Source organism: Pseudopipra pipra, chromosome 8 (genome assembly GCF_036250125.1).
Source record: "Pseudopipra pipra isolate bDixPip1 chromosome 8, bDixPip1.hap1, whole genome shotgun sequence".
NCBI classification, from domain to species: domain Eukaryota; kingdom Metazoa; phylum Chordata; class Aves; order Passeriformes; family Pipridae; genus Pseudopipra; species Pseudopipra pipra.
This window is the reverse complement of record NC_087556.1, coordinates 13358740-13384631: the sequence shown is the minus strand read 5'-3', so window position 1 is coordinate 13384631 and position 25892 is coordinate 13358740. Positions and strand designations below refer to the sequence as shown.

Here is a 25892-nt window from a genome sequence, read left to right as displayed (position 1 = left end):
GGATTCAGTGCTGTTTCAACCAATCAATGAGCACTGTAATAAGGCACTTAAAGGTGCTGTACATCACAAGGAAAGTGAAGACCATTAAGTCACCTTTTTGGAGAGTGCCAGACCAAGTATTCACTGACAGGATAATCCTACTTACATGGGTACATGTTTCAGGATACTATCAGTGAATCAATACACTGATTGATACTTTTTTTTCAGTGTTTTAAACCTTTTCCTTGACAGAATTAGAAAATCCCTTATGCACTAAATGCAGCTGCAGCGAGCTATGTGACTACATGAGATAACAACTTATCTCCTCACAAGCAGAAGAGTCATAGCTACTGGAAAAGAAAGTGTGAACAAAAAGACAACTCACAGTACTGCTGTTTTACGCCTTTTAAAACATTATAGAAGCAGTAATTTCTGCTTTCTGACGGGCCAGGTCTGAGAGTGAAAAAAATGCATGTCTCTGCCCTGCCAGCACCATACTCACCAGTCCTGGGCTCTTTCTGTTTCTCACATTCAAACACCCCTTCAAGTCTTCTAGGCAGGAATACCCATGTATTTAAAACTTTAATTCTCTGCACTGCAGCAAATTACTCATAGTGCCACAATGACAGATATAACAAATTGGAGTAGAATGACTAATTGGGGCTATTTCCATGAGTATTGCTTATTACCTACCCTGATCCCACTGAAATCAAGACATTTCTACCGGCTTAAAGGGTTTGATGGAAGTAGAAGAGGTACAAAACATATTAAAATCTCACTCACTGTAGGAGCTAAATTACTAAAATGACAAATACACTGGGCTGAAAAATATGGATTCTTAAAACAAGAATTTAGTTATAGTTAAAAGCTCTGATGTCACATGTCACAATTCACATTATATTCCCCAAAAATGGTATTATTTATTTTAAAAAAAGCTCCATGACCTCATTATTTGTAAAGGGTATTTTGTTCAGATATAATGCTATGAAAAGAGTAAAATGAGATTTATAGGCAATGGAATGTCTTTGTATTTGCTTGTATCTGTTTCATGCTAAATTAGGTATTTGTAAATCAAAGAGTCAAGTGAATGCATGTCAGCTGAAATGAAACCAAGCAGGAAATTGTGTTCTGGAAATTGTAACAGCATCATTCTAATATGGTTGTGATATAAGCATTTCAAGAACATGTTGCTGAAAAATACAAAGTTCTGGTTTCACACATTTTAAGGCATGCCTGAATCCTAGAGAAAAATATTCAAAATATTCTTTTTAACTTAAAGGCAGAAAGAGGGCAAATGAGTAAGAACATGCATGTAAGCACAGGCTTTGCATAAGTATTAGAGATGACTTGATCATGTACCGTCTTAAGCCACAGTAGATAGTATCCAGTGGTTCCTGCAGAGGTTAGAAGTTAAAAATAATGAATATTTAAAGCTATATTTTTACAGAGAGCATTACTTGAGAAGGCACACAAGACTAACACAGTAAAGAAAATGCTTTATAGTAAGCAGAACAGAATTAAGTCAAATGAATACCAAATTTCAACTGGCAGGTATTCAAACATGGACGCTTGATAAATTGATACTAAAAAGGACTGCCTCAGGAAAATATCAGAACTTCCCCTTTGCAGTGCATTCCTATTTTCCATTAAGCATTTCTGATTCTAGCATCAACAATGCACATTCATTTCCCTTCCCTAACAGGGAAGAAGCAATAGGTTAGTACCTGTCTTAAAGCCTCCATCTCTTCACTGGCCACTCGTTTCTCAGAAGAAGTGTTCTTCAGTTTGGACTCTGCAAGCTCCAGTTCTGTTTGAAGCTTATCTACCTCTTTGATTACTTGATCTCTCTCACTCATTATGAGGCGGTATTCATTGAAAACTGAATCCCTTTCTTCCTTGTATTTTTCTGCATCCTTTGTAGCTTTCAGCTGCATTGTTTTGAACCTTGTCACCTCTGACTGTAATCTCTCCATCTCTCTCTGCAACTCCTTGTTTTGTGCTGTGGCGCTGCTCAGTTCCTGCTGCGCTGATTCAAACCTAAAAACAAGTGGAAACACCACTAAGACACTTGTTACTCACTTTCCTTTTTCATACATTAGGGATTCTGCTAGGTAACCAAATGTATCCATTGGCAAAACACAACCACAGAGGACTTTGAAAATGTATTCTGTGTTGCAAAATAATAATTGCTTTATGAATATTAGTGAACTTTCAGGAATATTAGAGAACCTCTTTAGGGAACTGAAACATAAAAATTATTAGAAACAATTTAATTATTAAAAGTAAATTTATAAAAAAATATTCTAACAAGAATGAAAAACATTGTCATTATTTAATAGCACAAGTTTAACTTCATTTACTATTTAGGTCTGTTCATCTTAGAATTCTTTCTCCCACCACACACTCTCAGGCATGTGGGAGGAAGGGAAACAAATGCAGAAACTGGAAAAACAGAACTTCCATATGCTGAAATATGCCACAAGGCTGGTAATGGATAGGTTAAAAGAGAATAAAAAAGTGGGTTTATCATAAAAATGCACACGATGGAGCTAAAGCCAGGCAATTCAAAAATTCAAACATTTCTGTTTGTTTTCATCCATAGGTAAAATTAATCCAGTAAAATCAAAAGGCATAGTATCTTACAGCTTTATAAAATTACTTTTGACAGTTAATATAGACAAAAATGTATGTATTTTATCATTAGAAAGTACTGAAGTATGGCACGATCAAACAAAGTATATAAAAAGTTTAATTACACTTATAAGCTTTTGGATTTATATGGACTAAGCATTCTTAGAAGTGGCGAGAATATAATTCCATACACAAATTCGTAATTTGGTTTGACAAGAACTTCTCCTGAGAACAGTGTTTTACCACAACTGGGCACTACGATTGCCTTGCTTTTTTTCCCCAGAACTCACAGGTAAATGTCATTAATGAAAACACTGTAACAGATTTGATGGACTTCTAGGGTTATCCAAATTTCAGGTGCCCACAAACCTCTGGCAGACTTTGTTCTCTCTGTCTCTCACATACACACACCCCCCCTTCCCCCTATGCTGTATAAAAGTGCAATTTCTTGTCTAATCCAGCATGTTGCCTGACCTTTCCTGAGAGAGAGCTGTAAACCAAATTTCAAATATTCCCTTGAAAACGTCACTGTATTCAAAGCATTGCCATAGCTTTACCAAGGCATCTGCCAGTAGTTTCAAAACCATCACCCTGTTCTTTCCACAAAAGTCTTGAGTTTAAGAGGTCATCAGGCTGGCAGTACAGAAGACCTAACATATTACAACCTGGATTTAGTTTTTCTTTTCAGTACTGTAAGGATGAAGGTAAGAAGAATACACTAGGAGAGAAGAACAAGTAGGTATCAGGAAATCTAAGAGACTATGACAAACCACCTCACTGCTGTGTTAGAACTCACAGTACTGTTGCAAAGTATTTGGAGGTCAAATCAAGGACAACAACAGGAAGATTCAATCAAGCAGGGAGGAGAACAGATTTAAAGCAATGTTTGCCAAGCAAAAATATATCACCAGCAAGGAACAAGAAAAAAAAAACCAGCAGGGTGAGGGGGAAGGAGTCTGGAAACCAACAAAACAACCAAACTATCCAGGGGAAGTGATCAGAGAGAGAAAAGAAAATCTCTGCCATAGAAGGACATTGATATTAAATAGTGATAACTGAAGAAACCTGAAAGGAAAGTTTCATCTGGAACACCTTGATCCAGCCTGACCTTGCATTGTAGTCAATGAGGTCAGGAAATACTGAGGCAATACAGATCCCATTTTCATAGATGCCTTCACAGTTGTGAATGGGTTGCAAGTAGCAGGGTGGGATGGGTCAGTAGCAGTAAGCACGGGACTGTCCTGTTTAATCCAAGCACCATGGAGCCACTTGCTTACTCAGAGCCAGAAAACTCATGGGTTGAAATAAAGACAACTTAACAGGAAAAGCAAAAGACATGCATGCAAGCACAGCAAAACAGGGAATTAATTTTCCACTTCCCATGGGCAGGCAGGTGTTCAGCCATCCCCAGGAGGGCAACTGCTAACTTGGGAGGACAAAACCATCATTCCCAACATTCCCCCTCCTTCCTTCTTCCCTCCACTTTATATGCTGAGCATGATGTTATATGGTCTGGAATATCCCTTTGGTCAGTTGGAGTCAGCTGTCTGGCTGTGTCTCCTCTCAACCTCCCATGCACCCCCAGTCTCCTCAACAGCGTGGCATGTGAAAAGCAGAAAAGGCCTTGGCCCTGTGTCATTACTGCTCAGTAATAACAAAACCATCTGTTATCAACCCCTCATTCAGCACAAATCCAAAACACAGCCTCATACGAGCCACTCTGAACAAAATAAACTCTAACCCAGTCAAAACCAGCACAGTTGCTCCACTTTATAAGGAGCAAATAATACCGAGAAGAACCCTAACCAGGACTACCTGCTTTTTATTCAATGCAACTGCAAACTGCAGGTATATCTGCCTGAGTACCACAGCCCACACTGAAAATGCAGCAGCACACGTGTAGGTTAAGATGCAGCACACAGGAATTAGCTATACCAGACACCTGGAAAAAGGCTGAAGACTTCTCTGATATTTTTTTAAAACCCAAGATTAATTCAAAATGAGACCTCAGCTATCACAGGAGTTCCTGCTCTCTTTAAAACCTGCTTTGATAGTGTTTACAATGAGCATTAATTAAAAAAACTAGTGCTACAATTTATGACCCATGCATACTCAAATACAAGTTTGTTAAGTTTTTATATTCTGGAAAGTATACACGTCTGAAATGCATTTTAATTTTTTTTTCCAAAGAAATATAGTTTAAGTTATGAAGAAAGGGTATAAAAATAAGACAAATAAAGCTTTATGTAAATAAAAATAAAAAAGAAACTCAGACCTAAAGGCAACTGAATAAAAGACAAACACTTCTGAAGCTCGGTTATATTAATTTAGTTGGATCGCTGGTTCACAGGAACATGCATACTTTCATGGAATTCTTAAAACCAATCTCTGATCAGTATCAAGCAACACTTTCCTCTCAAGAAGGAGACCTAAATCACAAGGCCATAACGAAAGCATGTTGAGCTTCTGCATGTAGCAGCATGTTTGCAGTGTTTCGTGTAGTATATGTTAGGCTTTTCATCACTTTCAGGAATCCATGGCAGTTTCAATTACATAACTTTGTGTGTACACTATTATCTATGCTCAATCTCACCTTTTGGAAACACTGAAAGTCTATGAATGTGGAAAAAAACATTTTTTGGCTTTGGTCTGTGGGAGTTGAGTATCACCCCTAACAGTGAATGAAAACATTCCTAACACACCCACGTGTGTATACTGATGGTCTTCCTACCCCATATGGTTAACTGTGTAGGCTTGGTATCAAGAAGGAGCAGAGAGACAGGCTAAGTGTGGTATGACAGTGTCTGTGTTGTTTTTTGACACTTGCACTGCTCATGGTGGCATCTTCTCAGTGAAGCAAGACTCCCAAACACCTGTATCCAGTGAACTCTGCTCCCAGGCTGAACCCTATCTCAGTCTCTCACAGTCAGCAATTCTAATATCATGAAAAGTTAACTTATGCTTGAAATCTTCATTTGCCAAACATCTTCTAGAAATTATATTCTCTTATTGACTCACTTTTAGCATTTAAATAAGGATATACATATATATATATATATGGGCACATCATGCATTAAGGAGTTTGTCTGGAATGCTAAGTCTGAGGTTTAACAAAACTCTGGTTATATGTGACTCCTGTCTCTACAACTAAGAATAGATATAGCTTGAAAAGCAGAGCATCCCTATCTCTGCGGTAAACAATGGTTAAAAATTCGTCATACAATTCCAAAACCTGGGAAATTCTTTTCTCAAGAAAATGCACCATTTCTCCAAATAAACATCCTCATAAACATCTTCTAGGACCTCTCAGAAAATTTTATATAGAAACACATGCTTACTTGTCACAGTAAGGTAACACATACCAGAGAAAAATTTTAGAAAAGAGAAAGGTATTTGTGACTCCACCACTATGAAAATAAGATGTGACATTAGAATTGCTAACGACATCACAGAATACCTCAAAGGTGTCAAAACTTGATTATACCTCCTGAGAGAGGACGAATATTGCTGCTGAAAATGAATGGCTGTGTCCCTTTGCTTCATTAACATGTCGATCTGTTTCTGCAGACGCCTGTTCTCCTCCTCGGCCTGTTCCAGGCGGCTCAGATCCGTATTGTGGCTCGCGATCTTCTCGTTGTACCGTTTCCTGAGGGCATCGTAATCCTTCTTCACACCCTCCAGCTTGTCCATCGCTGTATCGTAAAGTTTGTTCAGTATCTCTGAGGATCCGTTTTGCTTCATAACCTTAAAAAAGTGCCAGAAATGCCATCAATAACCTTTGGGTTTAATCAGTTCAATAAATACGATTTAAAATATATACGTAAGAAACAATATTAGAACAAAAATATATTAACCAATTTTGGTAATCATTCTTTTTAATGACCAAGGAAAGACTGAACTGCTCTAAGTGCTATTGTTACTCTAAGCATTATACATCTGCTTTCTGTTAATTGGGTTAAAAATCTGCTTTATCACAACTTAAAGTGTACAAGTTTATGCAAATCTCTCTCTAATGGTAACTGCTATGGACACCTATTAAACTCATGTTGTTTTCTAAGTATTTGTAGTTTTAACAAAAGGTAATCACTACTTGATGATGATGATAGTGGTAATTTAGGAAATGCCCACGAGGTGGCATTCACGACCACCATGCTTGCCTGTATCCTCTATGAACAAATTAAGTAATTAAAACCCCTAAGAGAATCAAATCTACTCGAAATATGCAATACATGCACGCATATTATTTTAATATTCATACGATACCTCATCTGACAACTACCCATAGATGTTTGTGTTTCAAAAGCTATACATAAAATATGAACAAGAAGAGGAAAAGTCCATTTAAATGTGAATAAAGCCTGACCTGAATCTTAGTTTCAAATTAATTTCCATCAACGTAAGAATCCTGTTGCAAATAGCAACACTGATGACAAATGAACAGCAACAACAAAAGAAAGCCCTAATGAGCTTCAGCAAATCTAGTCATTGTTCATTCTCAAAAGGCAAAAAAAAATTGCCTGAAATGAAGCCTTATCTTTTTTTATTCCTCTTTTCTTTTTTTTTTTTTTTTTTTATTTCTATGCTCCTTTTTTCTGGTTTTGCCTTTTAAATTGAAATCTGGCCCTGACAGAGCACTGGGAAGACAGAGGAATGCTCTATATAGAGAGGTGCCAGTAATTACATAATGCTAACATTAGCCTACAAAGGTATGTCCCTAACTACCCGAAAATAAAAAGTATTTAAAAACTAGAAGGAAAAAGAGACAGAAAATATGAGCTCTATAAAAAGTTGAAACCAAATACAGAGCAGCTATCCTGCACAAATATGCACAAATTGGCTCCTCATCTTCTTTTGTGTCTTACATTCAGAGTAAGGACCAGTTCCTGAATATGGAAGAACCTGGATGCTTGCAGATTAAAATAAAAGGAGAGCACAAGAGATTGCCTGCTCTTCATTGCTCACAGGTAGCAGAAAACACCTGTCATTGTTAATAAACCCCTTTGCTACAGAGGCAAGAAAAGAGAGACAAAGTTCTTCAGCCTGACATCGGTCTCCTTTAACTAACCAGGATACGTAAGAGGAGTGAGTTACTGTTCATAAAGTGGCCCTTGAACAAGACTATACTTCAACTATTTCCACATACATCCCAATCCTCAGTGGATTCAGCAGCATAATCTGCACAGAGGTGGACCCATGAGTAGCCAGTATGCTTCAGTGAACCATTTCAGATAAGCTAAGCACATGGTAAACTGTAGGCATACGTAAAGTGTAAATACATACTGATTTGAACTCACTCAAGGAAGCCATTTTCCTGAACACCATTTCCCAGAGCAGTTTGAGAACAGGTTTGAGAACTAATTATTTGAGAATCCGAACAGAAACAAACCACTTCTTGCTGTCTAAAGCAGATATGGAATGTATTTATGTTGCAAACACACTAAATAATTAAGAAAAGAAGAACTAATAAACAAGAAACTGGATGGAATTCAACATAAACTTGCTAACAGAGATTTCACAGAGGAAGACAGAAACACCAGTACAATAAAGAAGGTCCCTCATTCAAAATCCCAGTCAGAGAAAAAGTAAATAGTCCCAGCTGGTCCAAGGAAGACAGCCGTGGCAACATGAGACTTCCTACGTGAGCAGCAGAAACTTAAGCTGGTCAGCTGCTACACAGCAAATCCATGACAATCCTACACAAAGAGTAATTTGATCAAAAGTTTTTGCTCTCTGAGGCCACCAAGATGTATTTTGTTATGGTCCAACAACGAAACAACACGTCAGAGGGATCAACACAGAGTTAGACTCATTCATACAAGAAGTGACATGGACAAGATAAGACTTTTGGCACCCCTTCAAGACACCATGATTCACTCTGACAAGCTGAGAAATGGAGTTACACAACGTTCTCACTGAGAGTCACATACACAGTTTCCTTTAAGGGTTTAATCATGACGTTGACATGAGACTGAATTTCTTTAAATCAATACTGACAACGACACTTCAGCCCCCTGTCCTTCCAGAGAATTTCAAACCTCAGGACAGATCCACAAAATACAATAGCCTTCTCTTGGAGGTTGTGCATCCCTTCTTTGCAGACTGGGAAACTGAGGCATAGAACAATTAAGCTATTTGCCCACATTTACACAGCAAACCATTTCTGCTGTCTTCTGAGCCAAGCCACTAAACCATCTCACAGCAGAGCTTGCAAGATAGTGTTAGAGGAACGGATAAAAAGGAAGAACAAATCTTCACTCCCCTTTGCACTAGACCTCAAGCACATACTGAAGTGCCATTCAGCACATCCAGCTTGCTTTGACCTTTGCCCCTCCTACCCTAGCAAATAATTATTTTGGTTTGCATAGATTTTGCTTCTGAAGCCTAATGTTTGACTTGCAAGTTTGCCCTGTGAATCAGACTACACACAGTCAACCAAGATACTCTGTTTAACCATTCCACATGTTACTGTAACAATTCTAACTAAATGATCAAACTTTTCTGTAGGCGAACAGTGGACCTGATAGGACCAGTTACTCCTTAGTATTACTATTGCTTTTTTATTTTCTGAATATGTGAAAAACACTGACCTGAAGACAGCCTGTGATATAAAGTTCTGAAATATTTAATTCTTCCAGTCCTGAAAATTTTGTCTCTTTTTGTTTCAAGTTCAAAAACATTAATCAACCTGTAGCTTTTTTCTAGCTGAATAGCTCAGTCATTCCACTAACCATTATGGTGTCATTAGAATAACAAAAAAAAAAACCCAAACCAAACTCCCCACACAGACAAAAAACCTCCATCAAAACCAACAAATAATTCAAACCTCCAAAGGTTCTCAAAGTGACTGTCACTCTTTTTTTTTAATTGTGATTCTTTCCAAAAAAACAAACACAGCATGCAAGTTTAAAGCTATCCCTGTCCCATAAAATACCCTAGGAAAATAGGCATCTTTTTAATGACTTTGCAGTTTCAAGTAAGATTTTTGATGCCTCTCCACCCACTTTAAAAATATATCATGCATATACAATCCTCAGGTACACTTTTTCATCTCTCTATCAAAATTCCTTAATGCCATCTCATATTCTATATCCCTCACTCTTTATACCAGCCAGACACAGAAAATCAATTAGCATCCCAAGATGTCATTTTCTCCCCTAGTACTGTAAAACGTAAAGAAGATGTTTCAGAATTACTAAGACATAAAAGGCAGCAACTCTGCACGTTCAGATTTGTTTATCAGAGGAACCATCCAGGATCCCTTCTAGCACATCCCCCCCAGGCTGAGCTCACCTGCTGCTGCTGGCTGCGCAGGTCCGTTATCTCCTTCTGATCCTCGTCGTGAAGCCTCTTCATTTCCTCACACGACTGCTGCAGGTGATTATGTTCTCGCACCAACTGCGTGTTTTTCCTCTTCAAGGTATCCATGTCCTCCTTCAGCTGGGACTGGTCACTCAGCAGCCGACTGTGCAATGTGCTGTCACGGCACACAAAACATGCTCTTAGAGGCCAACTTGCAAGGACAAAGTCCTGGACTAATTCATTTCAAGTATGAGTTTCCTACCAAGAAAGCAGGTCAAACTAACTCAATTCTGCATATTTGTGTATTTCAAGCAGCAGGGAAAAAAAGAAATCAGAAACAAACAGGAAAGTAAGTATGAAAATATGCAAAAATACACAGTACTCCTAAACTGCATCAGAAGAGATGGTGGATTTATGCCACCCATCAATGTCATTTCATAGCAATTAAAAGCAGGCAGGCAAACAGAAATGTAATAATATGAATGTAAGATAATCCTCAAGATAATAGGAATTATCCCACTAATCATCTCCACTTTCTCTCGGGCCCCCAGCAGAGCAGCAGCTAACCAAAAAACAGGTGAAAAGAACAAAATTCTCCTTGTGTGCTACTGTTTTAGAAAGAAACAAAATCCCCCAAGCTGTCCAAAAAAACACCACAAGCAACAAAAACACACTATGTACGTTTCAACTATATTCAAGCAGGTAAAAAGCTGTGAAAGTTCTTCCAAACTTCACTGTGCAAGCCAGAATTGTTGAAAGAAATACACTCTCACTTAAACAACAGAATCACACAAGGAGGCTATCATTCAGATTAAAATTCCAGGTAGCAGTCCAAAATTAGACCAAATCATTGCTGGATAAAAGCAGATCAGTCAATATATTTTATTACTGTAGATTAAAAAGAGTGCCTTTTGAATACTATAAATATTTTTATTGTTGAAACAGAACAATTCTAACTGAACTCTCACACTTGCTGGTAAAATGTTAAAAATCTGTATTTATACATATTAAAAAAACCCTGACAAACACAGAGCAATGAATAGATCTAATTTGCATTCTATGTTATTTTGTATTCCTTCCTTATGAAGTCAAATACCAACACGTCTGTATGGAATGACCCAAAGCATTAAAAAAAGTTTCCTTAAAATTAGAACAACCTTTTAAAAAAAAAGCCTTTTGACAAATTATATTCACACAACTAAGCACACATAATTTTTACATTTAGGTTATTAATCTGCTATCTGTTATTCAGATTTTGTTGGAAATGAGAATGCTAACTCTTTGGAATGCTCACTCTTTTTGTTTTTTAAAAAAAGCACAGGGTTTTAAAAATTATTAGAGAAGAAAATAATATCTGAGTTTAACTTGTGTTAAAACTTAGATAAATTATCATGAGAGCTATCACAATCTATTAAAAGAGAGTAACAAATTACATTCTCTCATATTATATTCCGCTCTCTAGCCTGACTGTAAAATTACTAGATTGCAATTTCAAATTAGTAACCTGGGTTTTCTTTTTTCATCCCATCAGGACATTGGGGATTTCTATCTCAAATTCCTAAAAGTAAAACCAGCAGTCCATACTTTATCATTTCAAATGGGCCAGAAATGTATTGTCTGAAGCAGGTAAGCACTGATCTTGCAATTAAAAAAAATTACTTGATTATCATGTTTGGCAAACTCTTGCCTTGTACAGCTTTACTGATACTTACTGATAAAAATCTGCCTCTTTTGCTGCTTCTTCACACCTCTTTAGCGTCTTGGTGTGTTGATTCTGCAGCGACTGTAGGTCTGACATGGCCTTCATGCACTGAATCTTCAGCCTTTCATAATCATGATTTGGTTTTGGACTAGGCCTAGCGTGGAAAAAGAATATAAGGTCAAGCATCAGCTACTAAAGAGAATGAAAAATTACTATCCAATAAAAAAATACTATCACACAATTGCTGAAACTTAGGTTATATTATGCTTTAATTTAAATACTGACCAGCTCACATAAAGATGCAACCGCAAACAAAATGTCACTGACTTAAACATCTATGAGTTTTAAACTGAGATGTAACATCTAATAATGTCTAACTATCACTAACACAGCCAAAACTAGTACAGAGTGTGCCTGTAACTCTCTTCTGAGCAGTGGTATTACCACAGAACAGAACAGTCACTTGATACAAGAACAAGTCCATCTCTGCACACTCGGCTTTCCTGTGCCACCATGTCAAACTCTCAGCAACAAAACACAAAGCTGCAGTGAGAGTGGGGCTGAAAAGAGGCTGCCAAAGTCAACTGAGGGTGCATGGGAGCCTGGGCTAGAAAAGGCTTCTCATATAAGCAGCAGCTGGAGGACCTTGTCTATAGCTCCCTAGGAAAATCAGGAAGGTCTGGGAGAAAGACTTCCAATGGGACACCAAAAACTCATACATCTATGCTGGCAGAATTTGACCTGTTTGACTAACTGAGCATTGAATTTAAATAATTTGATCAAGTCATTCTGCTGAATTACATGTCTGATTGTGTGTTACCATGTTCTTTTAAACTATTATAAAGGATTGAGAAAACGTGTCAGAATCTGCCTCACATTTCCATAAAATAACCCAAATTTTGTCAAACTAATTATTAGGAATCTCCAATACAACATTATCTCCAACAAGCAATTTCCAGTAAACAAAACAACAAAGTCAAAGTCAGTCAAAAGAAAAATTTTGACTCAAATTTCTTTTAGTATATCAGGATGACTGGGAGAGGAGAAATTTTCTAAACTCATCTCCCTTGTCAAGGAATTGACCAACACAGATTACATCTAGAATGTGTGGTACTTGTACATGGTACCTTTATTTGTAGACTAGAATTGATTAGATTTGTCTTCTGGTTTTGAAGCACTAAGCTTCTAAGAGGCTCTAAATTGAACTGTTCCTCCTCTATACAGTCACAGAATTTTTGCACCATTGAATTTTCTAGTTTCAAAATGGAGCGTCTGACAGCTGTCCCTTGTCATCTCCTGGGGCTCTTGTAACACCACAGGCAATGAATAAAAACCCAACAACCACCAAAAAAGAAAACCAAAGCCTCCATAAGGAAACAATTGCTTTCTAATTTAACTCTGTTAATTCTCATATCATATTTGCTCTGTTGCTGCACAGATCATTCTTCCTCCCTCCCACCTCACACTCTCCCAAATGGCTTCTCTGTAAGCACAGCCTGAAAAGCCATCAGAATTTTCTTTGATTCATACAGAAAAAACAGCAGCATGGATTCTGGAACTGAAATGCAACTGGCAATTGAATCAAAATGAAAATGGTTTTGTACTATTTCAGTGGTGAGAATTGTTGAAAAAAAAAAAGAAAAAAAATGCCAGCCACATCTGGTTCACAGACTTTGAGGAGGAGTGTGTTTGATATGAGGTACATTTTGGCAACTCAGTTGCATCTGGGTTGCTGAGTAGTGAAGCCTTCAATTGAAATTCCTCTTTTCCTCCTTTCTCCAGAGAAGTGCTTTTGGGGAAAACAAAACAAAAAGCCCTTCCTTGACTGATAAACAATTAAAAGCCAAAATCATATAAAGTAACCAAATGTTCAAGCCATATCCACAGGGATTTTTTTAGGATATTTTTAAGTTCATTGCTTAGGGCTGCCAAAAGAAATAGCATGTTACTCATACAGCATTACAGACATTACTGCAACTACTCCAAGTGCTATTCTTTTAAAATACAAACCTAGTTAGCATAAGTTAAACTCAATTTGAAATGTTTACACCCTTGACAGAATCACTAAAACCCCAAGTATTGATTTAAATTAGACCTTAGGGTGAAGTTATTGAAAGCAGACACCATCTCTCCACCACGGTCCTTAAATGACAACATTAATTGCAGCACAGTTTAATTCTCAGTTGTAGCATTAAGCTTACTGAAACCCATTAACACATGTTCATATTAAACTATTAGGTCAGTCTGAAAGCTATGGTTAAACTTGTTCTACAAGTGTAACATCCATCGAGTGTATTTCATATATTGCTGAAGTAACACCGGTATTATTAAAAAAAACAAACACGACAGCAAGACCACCACAAAAACAACCCCAAAACAACCAAACCAAAATAAAACCCCCCAAACAAAAACAAACAAACAAAAAAAATCCCCAGATTAAAAAAAAGAACAATGCATCACCTATAAACATGGAGACTACGTAGGTAATTACACAAGTTAGCCAAACTACACAACGAGGAAGGACCAACAATGCCACCAATAACATCCTCCATTCTACCTCATCTACATGAAATAAAAACCACATGGATATCCAAGACCTTATCTTCCACAGTGCTGTTCCAAGGCTTTATATCTCAGCAAGAAAAACAGGAACATGAAAATGAGGAATATTGGTCAGAAGTCAAAAATCAAAACTGTTTCAACAAAACAGTCCATTCAAGCACATGTAGGCTTGTTTAGGCAAGATCACCACAGTTTTATGCTAAAATGTCCCACAAAATACAGAAAATTATTATTTCAATAAAGGAGAGGTATCAGTTACTATTTTGGAAGCACTTGTTCAAATATTAACAAAATTTAAAATGCTAGTGTCTGTTTTTCTGATATTCATGTGAGAATCCTAAAAATCCTTTGTGCTACAGTGGAATTACCCTGACCAAAAATCAAGGCTACAGTGAGATGGACACTTACATGTATCTGATGCTAATGCCAACCACAGCTCTAATTCTGTGGGCAATGCCTACCTAACAACTTGTGTTATCATTCACTGTTGCAATTCCAACAACAATTACAGATAACACACAAAACAGTCTCTTCTCAAAGGCAGTTTTCAGGGGTTTTATTTGTGTTGCAGCTCTCTTCTACTACTACTGTGTAAGTAATAATAGCAAGTTTAAGTCTCCGAAGTGCTGCTTGAGCATACAAAATTATTTGGTCAGCCCTCTGTTTAATCACCACCACGTGGGCTCACATCCATGTCAGTCCACAAGTACAGCACGAGCAATCCTACTCCTGGCCAGCAGGATGGCACATGATCTGATTCAGCACTTCTCAATCCACTGCTGTGGCTCCTCTTCCACTGCTCTAGACTCAGTCAACATGTGCTTTGGAAAGCAGCCCTCGGTTTTGCAATGCCAACCGTCACCGCCAGCACAGCCCAGACTACCAATGTGTTGGGAGCTGCAACTGTTTTGAAGCACGCCAACGTGACGTGTCAAGATTTGCCTCTGCACCACCTGTGTTTGGTGCAGCCATAGTTAAAGCAGCACACACAGCCAGGAAAATAAAGCCTGGGTAGTAAAAGTCACCACCTACATAATGATCTCCCAGCTTTCACACTTCAGCATTAACAGTTTGCCATGTCTGGGCTTTGACTCCTGGAGGCTGAAGATTAGTTTTATATGAGGAAAGAATGTGAAACAAAGTAAAATAAATACCAGCAAGTTTTAAAAACCATAGATGTGTATGGCGATGGGAGGAATACTTTTACACTTAAAGAAAAAATGTCAACTAATAATCTTCATTCATTTCCCAATGAATATTCTTCAAATATTTGATTGTTTGGAAGTCTAACTACCACAATCTAACTACTGTCCAAGGACTACAAATACAATGTTCATTTTGATGACTTGTTCTTGAAGCTGTAAACATTTATGTTTTCTACTACATACAAATCCTACGCTGAAGGCAAAGGATTGAAAAGAAAGAGAAAACTAGGGCAGTCTAGAGGACAGCTCATCAGAACTTTATTAATAGCATCCTGGATTATGCAGAAGATTATTGTGAGCCATAAAATCCTCAGTGCCTAAGCTCTAGTGACTTCAAAGAAGAAATCCCTCTATGTAAGTAAGTAACTGGAAGTATGCGAAAGATGTTGACATTTGACAATCTTTTCCTCTCCCATTCCCACAACGCTTTGAGAGGGTTAGCAGAACATGATGCTCTTAAAGTAGCCCTCAGAACTCACAGGGGGAGGAGGGGGGCATTAAGATGAGTAGCTATGGAGTTAATAAAACGTCCAGATTCTCCCAATTCCAGTTCACTGAGTCAAATCTTGACCTCATCTCATACAGACAAAAAGTTTAATTAACCACCTGACCACATACAGATAGAGCTGATTAAGTAACAACCAACAACAATAAAACATTCAAGTTCAGAGAAGCTATGCATCATGACACCACCTCCCAGAAAATCTGTTCTTTGCTCTTATTTCAGATCCAGTGACAGACAATTTTTTCCCCAGGTTTAAATATATTCATACATGTGCTTACTGCAGGCATAAAGTACCTGCTCAGTGTACCCAGTAACACGTAAACATTAGCAGATCTTTAACCCTTTAAAACAAACTAATTCTACTTTCTACTCAATAAAACCCTTTTTTACGATTAACTCATACTCTGAGTACTATCTTCCTCATAAAATGTCAACACTCAAATTAGAATGAGCTACATAAGACTTCTGGCCATTAACTAACTTTGAAGACATGTTATTTTTATTTGGCAGCACTCATAACTTCTCAGTGGAGAAGCTCCTTACTCTGAACATATTTCTGCTACACAGTTCCCCAATATATATATACCAAAAAGCTTATGTTCTAAAAAACACATAGTCCACTCAACAGAAATCCAAACCTCTCTCTCCTTGCAGAAGCACAGGAATAGCTGAGATTTTTTTCCTCTCCTCATTTCTGTTCTCCAGCCAAGTATTCAGAGCTATTTCCCTTTCTTCTCTCTTGCTTTCAAAACACCAAATGCTTCAGCCACTATCTTCTTTCTCTTCCCACAACAAAACCCAGGAAGCCTAAACAACTTGTTTGCTTTCTTCTCTCAACATAGAGATGACACCTACTCCCCTCACTCTCACAGAAAAATTGCTGGACAAAGTGAGAATAGGCATTTAACAGGCAGCTCTGAAACGTGAATGTCTGAAACACACCCATCACCAGGATGCAAGTAGGTTACAAGCAACATAATGCAATGTCCTTAGCACTTTACAGCCAAGTACAAGTCAAGACACTTGAAAACACTACTGAGAACTTAATTAAAATGTCACATTTCCTTTATGTTTACCTGCAGTCATCGAAGGTGGACCCAGGAGACGAAAGTGCAAGTTGCTTACGCAGCTCATCCCTCTCTCGAGTTACCTGACGCAGCTGATACAATATAGTCTCCAGCTTCTCACTCATCTGTCTCGTGTCTATCACAGGTGGTGGAGAGGATGCTTTACCAGTCGTACCTGACAAAGAGATAAGTAAACGGCAATTGAGAGAACTCCTCATAGGACAATACAACTTCACTTAAGAAGTAACTCTAATTTGAAAAATCCTGTATTTTTGGTTGCAGAATCCTGTTCAAAAATGAAACAAGTAATGGAAGTTGTCATGAGTGAGTTGAGAGAAAAATAATTCCAGTCAGATCCCACACTAGCAGAAAAGACCTGTGTTGCGAGATAAGTTTGCATGAGTAGGTTACTTCCTCACTCATGAACTTACAAGTTGCCTAAAAGGCAAAGCAAGTTTGCAGTAACAATTGCTAAGACCTCAGGAACTACCATAGTGACACAAGTCATAGGCAAAAACATTATTTTCAATAAAGAACCATGTCCACATTTCTAAAAAAAAAAGAGCAAAAACAAAAAACCAGCAACAGCAGAGAAACTGCTACAACACAGGGGCTCTTTTGCTCTTCTTTTATCTAGCAACATAGACATACCACTCTGTTATGTGCTACAGCCAACATTTATTTTTAATGCAATTCTGTGCTTTCACATGTCACAATTTTTCAGTCTGGTACATGAAGTTAAAGATTTGACTTGCCAACAAGTCATGAAAAATGGGTTTCATTTTTAACAACACTGGCTAACACAAGCACATTGCAATCACTATAACTGGACTACACATCTAATTTCCTCTAAGGGGCAGTCATACATTTAAAGCGTTCTGTGGGGCTTTTTAATTCTCAGTTTTCCTAATATCAGAGCTGATGACGATGCCTACTGTCTTCTCAGAGAACAATACCAACAAAAAGATGTCTTCTTCCACTCAAGAGATGAGAGTCTGCTATATTGCTTCATAACATGCTGACAATTACTTCAACTTTAATTTTAGTTCTGCTCATTTAAAATTAAGTTGTAAACATAGTTTTGCTCATGTGTCTCTCAAACACACAAGAGAAGACTAAAGATACAAGTCACAGATGTGAAAGTTAAAGGCCTAAATGTATATAGGAGATTATTTTCTACCCAAAAGAGAAATTCTAGAAATAGTTTACATAATTATACAACTGAAACACGTAGCTGATATATGTATTAACTCATTAGGATGTACCTTTATTATGCTTTTTTTAATTAATGAAGAAACAAAAGATAGAATAGTAAAATAATGCTCTCTGATCACTGTCTTAAGAAAGAATTTCAAACAAAATTATTTCCCTGGTTTAAATGGTAATGAGTTGCAAGGATTGGCTTCTTATCTCTAAACCCAGTTCATGAAGGTATTGCAGAATGTAAAAACTCCAACTTCTCAGTAGAACTACCTGTGCTTTAAAATTCCCACAACAAAATAATTGCAGTGTCAGGGCTATCATACATACAGCATCTAGAGTAATAGGATCCCTGGTTTTATTCCTTTTAGCTGTTACTGTAATTATGTAATGAGAATTTATGAACAGAGACTGTTCTTTTAATCTAACTATTGCATAATAATGTATGCAAATGCTCTAATAGTAAACTGAAGAAATAAAAAATTGCATGAATGACCTGCACTCTGTAGAAAGACACAAACTCACATCCCTCAGAAGAATTCTCAGTGGAGACTGCATTTGGGCTTTTCCTACCACTTTGTTTCACTCCTCCATCCAGATGGAGTCCCTTCATTCATAAGGACTAAGGATTTCACACTTCTGCAACGCAGTTATCCTTTCTTTTAAACAAGAAGCAGTTGACATAATTTCTATGGCAAGGTTTTACAAAAACCAGTAATAATACAAATGCAGTATCCTGGGCTCATGATATAGGGAATAAATAAGGAGAGAAACAAACAGACAGATAAAAAAAGTCAGAATGTATATTCACTTGGAATAGTTTGGACACATCAATGAGCAAGGAATTTCACAAACAAGCTGAAAGGTAAAGGCAGACAAACCAAATTCAGGTACTGACAGGCTGCATGGTCTTGGGTAAATTCAATGGCAACATGCACATCATCTCACTTGAGCTGACATATCAGGGTATGTGTAACATGGAGAAAGCCCTTCTCATCCTTACAGAGAAGTTCAACATCTTATGTCATCCTGGGGCTGCTTGCAAGCAAAACAGATGAACAGGATGCAAGAGGTCAAAAGGAAGGAGGAGATGGATCAGGAAGGTTGGTGTGCTTTACATGGAGAAAAGGGCATTGGATTAACAACTGGTCCATCACTAATATCAGCATTAACTCCAGCATCAGCCCTGTGGACAATGTCCGCTACACAAACCTACAGCAGCATTCAGTGGATGTCCCAGGAATCTTTAAACATAATAAAAGCAGCCCAGAGTTACAAGCACTATTTCTCCACCTCTTTCCTCCCCCCACAGCTTGGACAGCATCTGAGTGACAATCTTCGTCAGGCAAAGAGAACATTTGTGCACACAGCCCCAAAACCGTGCCAAGCAACAAAAGTCTGCTTTAAATAAAGACAGGCTAATTAGCCTTAGGAAAGAAGCTTTCTTCACTAATGTGAAGCCATTAGTCTTAGTACCAGAAAGAGTTATTTTTCATTAACTTGGCAATTTTTACAAGCCCATCAACAGATACTTTAATCTCTGCAATGGTATTGTCGATGCATAGCATCAGCCACAAGATGTACGGCTGTTAAGTGCTGTAAAAACACAGATCAGTATGATCCAGTTTTTCCCACTCTTATCCTTAAAAGAGGACCCAAAAGTTCATCTTTGCTTGATTTGTTAATAACCTTACATTTTCAATAGTTGTACAGAAGTTCTTATAAAGCTTAAATCGGATTTCTGAATGCTTAAAAACCAAACACATTCAGTAAACACCTTTTTCATCAGAAAAACTGCACAGTATTTGTTTCCTTTAGAGGAGTTTTTATAGCTGAATGCTAAAATCCTTTAGCTACATTTGGCATCTCGATGCAGCAGAAGGAAAGTGACCTGTGCTTCCAGCTTTGTATTCTTTTTCCATCTGACTGCCTATTTTTTAGAGAAGTACTTCCCTTTCTGCACTTTAACCACTCAAACTGGTCTTAAGACATATGAGCCTAAAGGCTAACTCTCCATTATCCAAATGATGCCACCTTTTGGTAACTCACCTGCTTTCTCAGATAACCTGGATTTCTGAAAAGGCATTTACTGCATGTCCTGCCAAGTATAACTCATTCGTCTGCTTTGATAAGCCCCACAACTTGGAGAAATACACTTGTATCATGGATTCAATTAATTCAAAAGGCAATCTGTCACCAGTCAGTAGAAACCCTGAATTTTACAATGATTTTTCTTAAACTCATAAATTTGTGCTCCTTCTTGCTTGAAAACAAACAGGAGACTAATTGTACAGTCAAGCCTTTTTCATTGTTTTCTTTCATAAAAAATAAAATCAACAGGGATGTTCAGAATATTATTTCTCTATAGCTCTGTAAAACATGACAGACAATGTTAAAAAAATACTTGCAACATGTATTGCAAAGCATGAACAACACGGTTTCTCCCCAAGCTAGGGAAGGGGTGAAGAGGAAAGACTTATGCCTGCTGTAGGAAAATGCATTCTAAAATATTTACCTTCTTTCAATAATTTATGGAGGATAGAACAGGATTACATATCAGAAATTATCATTTAGATACATTTCTTCAGATATGTCTTTTGAAGTGGTCTTGAAACAGCAGAGAGCACAGAACAGAATTGCAAGCAGGTGAAATAAAACATTAGTAAAACCAAACAGCGGTACACTGAGGAAAGGAAATTGAAAGGTAAAATAAAGAACTGTGGAAACAGTTTCATCTGACAGACAGAAAACCTAATAGGTTATGAAAGCAGTGAGGATCATGTAACATGCAAGGACAAAAGAATGCGTAGCACTTCAGTATATTGTTTTAATGCAGAATGTAACAAGCTAAACAGAGCCAGCAGCATCTAAAACAAACTTTCAACTTCAGTAAGTTTAAGACTATAGAAAGAACTGAACAGTGATTCTAGAAAGGTCAACATGAAAGGAAATCTACAACCTAATACTCAAAAATAGCAGGGGGGAATAGGGTGGGGGAGGGCAGATACATCAATTCCAAACATCCTTGCAGAACTTTGCTGGGTTAAAATACAACTGAGAGTAAAATCTGTTACTGTAATCAAGGAAAATACAGTTGAAGCTTCTGGGTTTGAATATGTGGTAGCTCCCTGGCTCAAACCCTACCTTTGTCAGGCTTACAACTGTGTACTGAAAGCACAGCCTACACAACAGTGTCCAATCTGAATTGCAGTGACTATGATCAACCACTGCACACCAACCAAAGGGATGAGACTCCTCCAGTGCTCTGTCCTTCACACCTTCTCCTGCAGGAGTTGTGAGCACTGGCTCACCATATCACTTTACAGCCCCAAAAGAAAACCACTGACACCAAAAGGATTTCCTGAATGTACAGACTGATAAAGGGTCTCAGGGAGCAGTGAAAGACACCACATTCCAGACAGGAATGTGCAGGAGTGCAGGAGATGGAGTGCAGGAGATGGGTATTCTCACGCTGCATTTCCATTCAAATCAGAGTGGAACAGAATCAGACTAACCAAATCTTCAGAAATTCCTCCAGGGAGTTGACAAATGTGAAGAAGATACTATAGCAAGTGGTCAGTTATTCATTAGTAGCTCTCTCACCACAAAAACACTACTGCCCCTTCTCCAACACTGCATCAGTATACATGATCAAAGTAAACCTTCTAATCGTTACCATTCCTTTTTTTGAAACAGGGCATGATGTCCACTGAGGAATCTTGAGTACTTCTGAAGTGACATAAGTTGAGAGAACCCTTTGCATGACTCATGTCAACCCATAGCTGCCTGAAAATGGATGCCAAAGAAGACAGTGATAATACAGTAAAGCTATTCAGAATGCTTATTAATTAAGAGAAGATGGTTACTAACAAACACATTGAAAATCAGTTAGAGAGATTAGGGATCAATCCTAGCTAGAGCTACGTGGTTCATGAACAGAGTAAAATAAGAGAGTCAAGTTACTTTAGGTGTGTGGAAGAAACTGTTCATTTCCCAAGTTAAAAGTCTTGTTTCCAGTAAACTAAACCAGTAGATTACTACATTGGAAATAAATCTATAGACAGAATTTTAATTCAATCACTGAGATCAAATTTTACAGAAAAAGGACTTCTGAATAGAGAAGCTGATGGGTAAGGAGGTGGACAGTCAAAGGCAATTACTGCAGTACAGAAAAAGATTCTGATGTGGACTACTGGTAGTGCTCCTACTACCTTTTCTTATTCATTCATGGCCTTCTAGCAAGTGTAACATTGTCACTTGTCCCTTCATCAGTATGTATTAACTGTTGAGGTGTCTTTAGCAAACAAACTTTGTGTTAGTAAAAAAAAAGCAAGAAATAAAATGGAGATTCCTATAGGCTGTCATGGGGGAAATAAATAACTCTTTCAGACAAGGACAGTGTTTGTCTATGACTGACTGAGCATCATAAGCCACACCTGCAACTGAACTGTTCCTATGAATAGTGAAAACAATTCCTTTGTTATATACAGCTGTAGAAAGTATGAAGCAATAAACTGAAATCACAACAACATGAAAGGACACTTGTCAAAATGGCCAACATGAAAATGGGGAATGAAAAATTAGACATTGTTGGGAAGGAACCTGCTGGGAGGGTGGTAGTGTTTGCTTTGGAGTAAGAATTAAGGCTCTCAGATTGAGCAACCTGAACTGCAATTAGTGAAAAACTATCTGTAAATAGCCTGTCAGGTTGATAAGTTAATAAAGTGTTAAGCAAGGAATACTCTCAGCTGAAGTCAAAGCTGGACAAGCTTGGTGGAGACAGATATATGACAACCTGATGGCTGCAAGAAAAAGGCATAAAATTGTAGAGCCAATGGTGGTGTTTGTTACAGACTGGTACGTCCACGGCAGGGGGGTTAAAACTAGATGATCTTCAATGTCCCTTCCAACCCAAACCACTCTACGATTCCTTTTAAGTTCCCCCAGGAAAATGCAGTGATATGAACAGAGAAGAGTAAGAAAAAATACTTATGATGAAAAAGTGACACTGTTTGCAAAGAACTGAACAGGTGGAAAGATAATAGTCTGTTAAAAGTTAAAAGATAAAGGTCATAATATGCAACATGGAATGAAGAGGACATAAGATTGACAGCTGTAATCAAAACAATGCAAAGAGATCCGGCTGTGGAAAGAAGAAATTTATGCATGTGAAAAGATGGAAGGTCTTTTCCATTCCAAAAAACCTCTCATTAGGAACTTAGTATATTTTCAAATAATGGAAGAGTATGCAATGCCTTCCTATTAAAAAATTATAATAAAAACTATTGTGAAGAATCTTCTCAGAGCCCTAGCCTGTCTCCTGGATGCAAACTGCTGGGTTCCATTAAATAACATTTCTTAAAAACAAACAAACAAACCAACCAAATCAAAACAACACCCAAACATCTGTGCATTGAGGAAGGGAAGAAAACCCACATTTTTAAAAGCACTAAAGGGAAACTCTGAAGCATCATTATGATATTAAGAGAGGTAAAAAATGGCTCAATTCTAAAGCATAATCCTGTTGTGGCATCAAATGTCAAGTGACTAAGTGCACTATACAAACTGACTCTCTTTTTTTTTTAACTGTTTTAGAAACAGGGTCTTGATTCTGTGTTCTATTCTTCTCCATTATCATGACTGGTCAAGTGGGAGACTAGCCAGCACCTGTCACATATAGCTCTGTTACTGGTTTCTATCCAATTCCTAAGTGACACTGTTGTTCCGTGCTTGGCACGACAGGCACTGAATCTCCATAAATATTCTGATGTCAGAGACACAGGATTGTAGCTCCATTCAGAGAGTCTGCTGGGCATGGGGAGTGAGCAGAAGAAGGATGCTTCTATTTACACACAAAAATCTTTGTCATTAGCCAAGAGCAAAGAGAAAGGAAATACAGAGAGAGACCATGACAATAGGGATTTAATAAGGATTTGTTCCTCTGGGGGGACAAAGGTGGGGCTGAAGGACAATGGCAGTACTATGCTATTGCAGCAGTTTATATTGGACCTCTTTCAGAAATAAACCATGAACATTTACTCTCTATACCATCAAAACTACCTATTTTACATGTACAACAAGAACTTTATTAATACATGGGAAAGAAAAGGAAAGAAGCAAAAGAAAAAAAATAAAATATTGTCATCTAAACTAATTGTGAATAGTGAGGAAAATATGCATGAAAAGCATGCTGTCACTCTGAGGTTTTATTTACATACAAATACAAATGAAAAAGGCAAATACAACTACAAAGGAGTTTCTTCTCCAAGGCTGCTAACCTGCTATTACACAGGTGGGAAAACTGGCTTCCACTCAACTGCTTATGCTATCACATGCACATGAGGATGGAAGTTCATTCTTCTTGCATCCCTTGTGCCCTGCAAGCCCATATAGGCAGGAAAAGAGAAAAAAAGCTTGGATGGCAACCCAGTACTCGGAATAGACTAGCATTAAGCTCATCTCTGAGTCACATTATGCAAATTACATCACTCCCTGCTCTCCTCTTGTACTGACTATGAAGTTACTGAAGACTGAGAGAACCCCAGCAGATCCATTTGTTCCCCATACAGAAGCTGTTCAATAAGTCTTCATCTATGCTGCTGCTCTCCAAGCTTGTTGCACTCTGCTTTCAATGAGACAATCAGAACTGCAAATATAGTGAAGACTTGGGCACACCATGGGTTTATACAGTAATAAAATGATGTTGTCTCATCTTTTCCTTTCTAAATCCTAACACCAGGCTTTATTTATTTGACTGAGACTCAGTACATGTTTTCTCAGAACTATCTTTTAAGAACAATCACCTTATTTAGTTCTAAGATTAGATATTTAGTTCTAAGATTAGATATTTAGATCAAGGTCTTTTTCTGAAAAATAAGGCTATTGTTATATACATCAGCTTCATAAATTAACTCAGAAACCCAGGATAACCATAAAACATGTAGCATCATCTCCATTTCACAACTTCCTGGCTTACTTGGAAGTATTTCAGAAAAAGATCATTTAATTAAGAATGCTGGCAGCAGAAACCATCTCCAACACTAGCTAGGGTAAGTAAGGCTGGGAAGAGAAGATGAAGCACATGGACATTCTCTTCTCTAGTTACATTTACAAACTATCGAGTCCAAACATTACAAATGAAAGATTGTACTCTCTCTCATAGTTTGATGACACTAAGACTAATTCTCTGATGATTTATCTGGGCATAATCAGTGGCCCCAATACCTTTCTCATTTCTGTCATATACCTCAATCTGTTTCTGAGCTGTTTGACAAAGAGAAGCAAGGTATTAACTGAAACCAGTGTTTTGAGCTCAGGTATAATAAGACAGATCCCCTATCTATCCTGTCAGGAAGGTCTACATGATTGGGGAACTCATTCATTTCTCTACATGTGTGTGTACATATAACTATCAATATCAAACTGAACATATTCTAAAGCTTACACTGCCTGCAAACCATGAGCTATTTATCTTCTTTTGCTGATGCATTCATTTCACAGGCTAAACTTACCACTTCCACTGCACAGAACTACCCTTGTGAAAATTATTTCAGTGAATGGGGGACAGAGTGGGGGGAAGATGTATATGAAATTCCTCAAATGCTACAGCACCTCAGTATTTGTCGGGATTCCATTCAAAGAAGTCATATGAAGCCTTAGGGGAGCTGGCATGCAAGTGCTTTTAGTTATGATGGTTTGTCGTTCAATAAATTAGTCAGTATTAAAATAATCTGACTCCAGCT

At 37.7% G+C, this 25892-nt stretch overlaps 2 protein-coding genes across 4 annotated transcripts in view; one reads left to right on the top strand and one right to left on the bottom strand.

The window, feature by feature from the left end:
* The window catches only part of RPS24 (ribosomal protein S24), a 229759-nt gene that overhangs the window by 104223 nt on the left and 99644 nt on the right, over nucleotides 1–25892 (top strand). The gene's annotated exons all lie outside the window — the stretch shown is intronic.
* The window catches only part of DLG5 (discs large MAGUK scaffold protein 5), a 106384-nt gene that overhangs the window by 38381 nt on the left and 42111 nt on the right, over nucleotides 1–25892 (bottom strand). For all 3 annotated transcript variants that reach the window (XM_064662577.1, XM_064662578.1, XM_064662579.1), the window contains exons 3-7: nucleotides 16960–17125; nucleotides 11622–11765; nucleotides 9901–10084; nucleotides 6095–6354; nucleotides 1704–2016 (exon numbers count right to left, since the gene is read on the bottom strand). In XM_064662577.1, coding sequence (XP_064518647.1) covers nucleotides 1704–2016; nucleotides 6095–6354; nucleotides 9901–10084; nucleotides 11622–11765; nucleotides 16960–17125 — 1067 coding nt within the window. The remainder of the gene's footprint in view (nucleotides 1–1703; nucleotides 2017–6094; nucleotides 6355–9900; nucleotides 10085–11621; nucleotides 11766–16959; nucleotides 17126–25892) is intronic.